This window comes from Apaloderma vittatum, unplaced genomic scaffold, assembly GCF_000703405.1.
Source record: "Apaloderma vittatum isolate BGI_N311 unplaced genomic scaffold, ASM70340v1 scaffold39377, whole genome shotgun sequence".
Lineage (NCBI taxonomy): Eukaryota > Metazoa > Chordata > Aves > Trogoniformes > Trogonidae > Apaloderma > Apaloderma vittatum.
This window is the reverse complement of record NW_009727407.1, coordinates 1-7,269: the sequence shown is the minus strand read 5'-3', so window position 1 is coordinate 7,269 and position 7,269 is coordinate 1. Positions and strand designations below refer to the sequence as shown.

At 39.6% G+C, this 7,269-nt stretch overlaps 1 protein-coding gene across 1 annotated transcript; it reads right to left on the bottom strand.

Moving 5' to 3' along the window:
- Positions 1-553: 553 nt before the first annotated feature.
- Positions 554-1,550, bottom strand: LOC104267797 (protein FAM198B-like; the record flags this gene model as incomplete). Its single annotated transcript, XM_009873659.1, has 1 exon — positions 554-1,550. A coding segment is annotated over exon 1 (997 nt), but the record flags the coding sequence as incomplete, so codon positions are not given.
- Positions 1,551-7,269: the final 5,719 nt, after the last annotated feature.

Here is a 7,269-nt window from a genome sequence, read left to right as displayed (position 1 = left end):
ATTAGTACTATGAAAGTAGCAGCAGGCTTCTGTAGGAAGGTCCCCTACTTCTCTGAGTAGGTTATTTGACTAAATACAAATCTACTTTGCTATGACTTATTGAGAGATGAACTCTTGTGCTGATTTTCAACAATATTTTACTAAAGTCAATTCTAAAAGATGGAAAGACTAAAAAAGAAATAGAAATACTCATTGTATCACAGAGTATTCTGGAATTTCTTTCACCACTTCAGACAGTCTGCACAATGTCACGCAATCTACAGATGACTCCTTCTCTTTTTTCCCATTCTAGACTCTCGTGGAAGAGAAACAGTTACTGTCCTCATCAGCTCAAAGGGATTTGATCTAAACTTTGGGGTACTGCGTCCTTTGGACAGGATAATTGCCCCATGAAAGTTACACACAGATACCAGTTTTATTTCCCCGTAATAATGGGGTTAGTTCTCAGGCTCGCAGGAGTTAAAGGTGGTGGCTGCTGCCCCATGGTTACTGTGGGAGTGGGAAGAAAACCTCAGCACTCCACCTAAGAGCCAAAATCATAGGAATGCATTACCTTGGAAGAACTTCGATCTCCTGCTTACAGAAGGTAAGCTCCTGTTTAGCCCCAGGATCCTGTCCAAATGAAAAGCAAACACCTCACTCATGTCGAGGGGTCTTTTGACGATGGCACAGTGTCCCTGACGACAAGCAGTTCCTGTAGTGCTGGCACCTCTTGCAAAAACTACCAGGACTGCTTTGTGAGAAGGCATTTCTTGGATGCTCTCTATCTGAGAATCTGCCAGCATGCGCATGTTTAAGATGTCATCTTTGCTCAGCCAAGAGGGAGAGCTCTCACTATAAATCCTGATATTGCTTTCTTCCGGCTCAGACTGTGCCTTTGCAACTCCAGCAATCCCCCCAGATCTCTGGTGTCCCCTCTCCCTGGTTGCTATTTCTTTATGCCTGTGTTCATCCAGCTGGTGCTTTCTTGCCTCCAGAGCTACTGCTGCTGCCATCGTGCCCATGCGACGTGTGGCCCTCCGTGCCTGCTGGGCAAAGGCCTCTTCCCGGCCCATAAAAGTGGCTTGTGGAAAGTGCTGCCTGTGGGACAAAGGGTTTGTGTATTTCTTCCTGCGCTTTGGCTTCACTGTGCCTCTGATATTGGCAGGCTTGCTGCGCTTGGACCGCAGGGTGATATAAACTACATTGAGTGGCAGCGAGGTCCCATTACTACCAAGCTGAGGTTCCTGGAAATTGGGTGGTGACAGGGTGCCATCCAGTGGGATGCCCAGAAAAGGAGTTTGGGCTGCATCTTGGAGACTTCTGGAACTGATCTTCTGGTGTCCTCCTTTGTGCTGGGGTAGAACATGACCCACTTGACTGATGAGGAATCCCAAATAGATCACACACACAGTGCCCACTAGCAGATTCCTCCTTGTCCTTGGCCGCCTACAGGTCCAGAATCTCAGCACCCGTGGGGGGCACAGGCAGCAAATAAACAAGTTTTTTATTTTACTTGGCTGATCAAAGGTGGTCATTTCTGTAGTGAATCCACATGATGAAAACAGCATAAAGTCTTCTGTACGTTCCAGTCAGGATGATGCACAGCTTCCCTTCCCCAATTTCTATTTCTTCTTCCCCAAATAGCTTCCAGCATGGGTAATGGACAGAGGCTACTGATATGTCTGGGAAAGTGCTAAGTCTCAGCACTAAGGATGCTGAGACTCCACCTTCTCAAGCCGTTAAATTCTTATCGGTCACCACAGGAGAAGTGATTGGCTTCAGAAAATGAATGGAGCCAGCTCCACAAGCAAAGTTTACTGACGTGTAGTCTGAAAGATTTGAAGTATCTCCTTTGCAAACTGGAAAAAGAAAATAGTAGTATTTCATTTCGTTGCTCATATATGTCATCTGTAGCTCTATAGTTTTAAGAGAGACGTTGTAGATAAGACAGTATGCATCTAGAAATTTGCCAGGATGCATCTTTCACTTTCTCATCACACTATAAACTAAGCACGAAAATCATAAAATACAAGCTCAGTTTACAATCTCAGCTAGCTGTATGCCAGCTTTAGAAGAAAAGCTTGTCAAACCCACACCATTATCACCTTTTCCTTATGAGACAAAGTCTTTACTAAACCTCATGCTACAGATGTGCTGTAAACTATACAATATTAACCACCAGTAACTGTAGTAGTTAAATAAACACATATTCACTAATACAAAAATATATTACTAGTACCAGATTTCCCTAGGTGAATATGAATATAGCTCACATAATTCATAAACACACATTAAAGATGAAAGATAGCTAATTATCTTCACGCTTTGGAAGTCATAAATAAGACCCAGATAGTTTTTTAAATAAAATGTCAGTGGCTTATATATTCTTTCAAAGAAACAGAGACAGAATAAGTGCATGCAATACATACATATATATTGCTATAAAAATGTAAAATCTCTTACTTACTCAGCTGGATATATCCTCTTTCTGGTAAACTTCTTAGGTTAGTAAAAGTAACTTAGTAAAAGCTGACGTTCTCAAAGTATTCTAGCATATATTTCAGTTTTAAGTATGGTTCATATTTAGGCATTCATTGCAAACTAAATACTGTTTGGAAGCTAACAGTACTGAGAGGTGGTTTGCACATGAACTGCTATAAACTTACATGAACTTAATATTATAAAAAAAACAAACCACTCCACACCACCAAAACCCAGCAACTTCTATTTTAAATTCTGCAATGAAAAGTCCTGTGAAGTATGTGCCTTTCAAAAGTGCATTCCATCCGTTTCTACCTCCTGAGAGCCCTCTAGTGCACTGCATGCAAACGTACGGAAGAAACTTCCATTTTTCCACGTGTTTTTTTTTCACCGTGTTTTTGTGGTTTTTTGGTTTGTTATTATTATTTAAGATACCCACTGCTTCTTGAATTTTAGAAATTCTGGGAAGTCCTATCTTCTTGTGCTGAGAAATGAAAAATAGTGACCTTTAAAATTCTATTAACAAGCTTTAAACAGCTCAGGAGTATTTCCTATTGGTGCTTTCCAAAATGAGGCATAGCATAGTCGCAATACAGATGGAAAAGTTGAGGCAGAGAGAAGTTAAGGGCTTGTGCAGAGCTAAGCAGCGAGACACTGGCAAACCTCTGACTTCTCAGTCATTGCCTCGTTTAAGTACAAAATACTAAAATCTATACGTTCACTGTAGTTCAAGCTAATGGGGATATTCTCTTCTCCATAAATAATACTAAGGGGAACAGACAGTCAAATAATTGGTTTATGTTTCAGATGGGTCGAATCTGAATTTACAAAACTTTTTGAGTAGATTTCTTCACTTGCCATTACTTTACTTTTTGTCTAGATGTGTACTATTTAGTTAAGATTTCAGCATCTGTGCTCGTTACCAGGAAAAGAGCCTTCATATCACCTGCTTTTTCTAAATCTGAGTTCCTAGAGGAATAGGAATTGTAAGAAAGCTCTCTGACCACTTAATTTTTTTGCTCTTTTTTTCAATTTGCGTCTGACTGAAAGGACATATCCCAAACAAAGAAGATTAATTCAAAAAGCTCCAGACAAGTGTATAAATAAAGTCAGTAAAGATGTGGCTACGGCTGTTTAATGTTTTCTGTACTTCAATCAAGTTGCCAGACATGCATATTATTACATCAGCCTTAGATGCCTGAGTGTCCTTCTGAAAGATGGTCATTAGCAGGAGGTACCAGCTTTGCAGCTCATTTGACCAACAAAGACTATACATGTCTCACACTGAGAACATCCTCCTATATCCTATTTAATACTAATGCAAAATGAGTGCAAAATATCAGCAAAGTTATATGGCTAAAATCAGAGTAAATAAGGGTAGCGGGCTATTGCAGCAGAATTTCAGACGCAATGCGTATTTACACATAGATGTGAAGAAGTTTTTTGAAATATTTAAGATAGGCTCCCCCATTTAAGGATAAACAGTGGAAAAAAACCCAAAACCCTATATTACACCTCCTATATTCTGTTTTGACTTAGTGCTGATTTTGACAGCAAATAATTGAGCATAAAGCTTTTAGTACACTCTATTTCTTCCTAGTCTCTTTGAATTATTTTGGGGAATTTTACTTTCTATTGCTAACGGCAAAGATTTGCTTAAGTTAGAAATGTACCACACTGCAACAGTTATTTTCAAATGCCCAGTTCTAGCATGCAGATGAGTACCACAACCTGTCCATAGCAATTAAGCAGTGCCAAAACTCAGTCCATTCCAGTTGCTAGGAGTTCTCTTTTGTTATGACAGTACTCATATTAAAATTTTGAAACCTATATAATCTTCCTACTACAACTCTTTAAACATTACCTGGAGAAAATGATAAAAGAATGTAGAGAATTGTTCTTCACTCTTCATTTCATTTGTAGCCTTGAAATCAGAATGTGATGTATCCACTGCTGTTGACTGCTAAGGTTTCATTGAGGCCTTCTAAACGTGGGTAGCTAACATTTCCTTGATTTTTCATGTTCAGAAGAAAGATCTAATTCTTGAGATATTGCACCATTACATTCTTTGGAATGGATTGTGGTAGGAATTCAACTAAATAGGACTCAGTATCTTGTTAATTTAGCAGATATTTTTGTCAAGAGACATTCTTTTTTCAGCTTTTGTGGTGTACATCTCCAGCATCCTACTAGATTTCACAAAATAATTAAGGCTGGAGTGACAATGGACTTGTTTGGGAAACAAACATTTCTTTGTGTTTCAGGAAAGACAAAAAAATATTTGTTTTCTGAGTGGGTAGTATTCTTCTTGCAGGAATCATTACTAACCCAAAGCTGCAGCAGGACACTAAAGGGCTGAAAAGGACACTGAGCTGAAAAGGCACTTCCTCTGTGGTCATAAAATATTAGAGACCAATTTTTTGAAAGAGTTAACTGAACAACACTAGTTGTCTGACTAAATTCTGGTCCAGGTATTGCACTTTGCCTATCTATATTTAGCCTGTAATGTCAGTAAGATTCTGTATTTATTCCTTTCTCTAAATTATGCCTGTGATAGTGTGATCTGCATCCATCAGACTTAACTTCTCACATTTCTTTATATACATATATTTCATGGCCAGTGTTATCCCTTCCTCTTTTTGGGGACACAGGAATATCAAAACTAATATTGGAGAACAGCAATGAACAGAACAAGGGAATTTAAGAAGCATTTTCTAATCCTTGACATTCACAGGCACGGTTTGAAAATCTAAACAAATATCTGAATTGCAGATTTGCAATTATTTTCTTCTCTTAATACAAAAAGCTACCTTAGAACCTGGTACGTTTCTCTCCAAAATGACAGATTGGGTCTCAATTTTTAAAACTCTCAGTTTTGTATTTTAAAGCAACACATCTCCTATTTCTTCATCTAACTCTTCCTTCTTGCTCCACTCAGTCATTTCCATTTTAAGAAGTACAGGATTTAAAGATGATGCTTATATTTTTAGTATTTCAAGATGCATCTGTTTGAATATGACTGCAGAAGTTGCTGTGATTCAGCAAAGAACAAAACATTGTCTGTGCTGGTTTGTAGAGCATTTTGCAACAAAAGATGCTCTTTAAGTGGACACTTGTTATATTCATATAAGGCTCTGGAATTTGAAGTATGAATGTTGCCATTTTTTATTTTAGTAAACACTGTGCATTCATGGACTTCCTTTCCCATATACTTTTCATCTCCAGCAACCTATGATTTCAGTAAAACAAAATCAGAACAAATGAAGCACAGTCTGTCCATATTTCTGGTTTTTCATTTGTACCATCGGTGTCATTTCAACTGTTGTGTTAATGAGAAAAACTGCTCCAAAACCAGCACGGTTTGCAGACATGGTGAGGGATAGATGAAACAGTGAGGAATAGGTATCAGTTCAAATTAGAAGTGATTGCTGATGACTCCTCTAAGATCCATCCTTCCAACTGAAACCAGGGGCAGGATTTTTGGAAAACATTTTGTTCAATATAAGATTCTTTTGAAGCCAAAATTCAATACCCCCTCTGGGATGCAGTTTCAGGCTAGGCTCCTTATTGTACATGATCTTGCTTGCTATGTGTAGGCAGTTCAATTTAAAAGATTAACATTTTTCTTATGATTTTCTCTGTGTAAAATAATGCGATGCATAGACTCACATTGCCTTTAAAAGACTTTCTTTTTTCCAGGCTACATTTATGATTATCGTATGGGATGTTGTTCCTCTTGGATGCACTACAGCTAAACTGTTTCCATAGAGATATTCTGCATTTCATCTCTAAATGTCACATGTAGTCATTTATGCTAAAATGATTGACAAATGGTGCATTCCTAATACTGAGTCCATGGGACCGAGAACGTATTCTCTGGGGAAAAAAATATACCGTTTTTATGGATAATACAGATTTGACTTGCAGACTGTGAAGCATTACTTTAGAAGGCTTGTGCTGTGTTTGTAAGGAGATCGATTTGGGCTGCCATCTGGAAACTGTACTCCAAGAAGACAGAGAGAAATGTTTGCTTTGTGACTAAACATGCTGACTAATAGTCTGTGCTTTAACTATTCTGGGTCAAATCCTTACAGGGAAATCTGCAAAAGTCTCTTCTTGACATTATGCAAAAGGTGGTTGGTTTTTTTTCCTACTTGCTTTTCATTAATTTTTGTACTTAGGAAAAAAAAAAGAAAAAATACCCCACAAGATGGGGGCAGCAAGGAATACACCCTTTCTGCTCTGGTAGGTCTCATCTTCAAAGCATGTCTGCGTTCCCAGGCGCACACTGCCAAAACCAGGGTGTCTCTTCTTCTGTGGGTGCGAGGTATCAGCAACAGCCCAACAAGTACACTGGGGCACTTCCACTAAACAGTAACTGCCTCATCAGCTGCTGTTTAAGCCCAAGGGGAGACAAAACCACTTTTATCACCCTGTGAGCGCCTAAATCATAGACTGATTTAGATTGCAAGTGACCTTAAAGATCGCCTAGTTCCCCCTCTCCTGCCCTGGGCAGGGACACCTCCCACCAGACCAGGTTGCTCCAAGTCCCACCCAGCCTGGCCTCGAACACTTCCAGGGAGGGAGCTTTCAGAACCTCGCTGGGCAACCTGTGCCAGTGCCTCACCACCCTCACAGTAAAAAACTTCCTTATGACTACCCTAAATCTACCGTGCTTTAACTTAAAACCGTTACACTTCGTCCTATCGCTACATTTCTCCTTGTGCTTCTTTCCCCCCGCTCGGGGAGACTCCGACACCGCCACCACGACTTACATCCGCCGGGCTAAGGCCGGGCGAGAGGGAC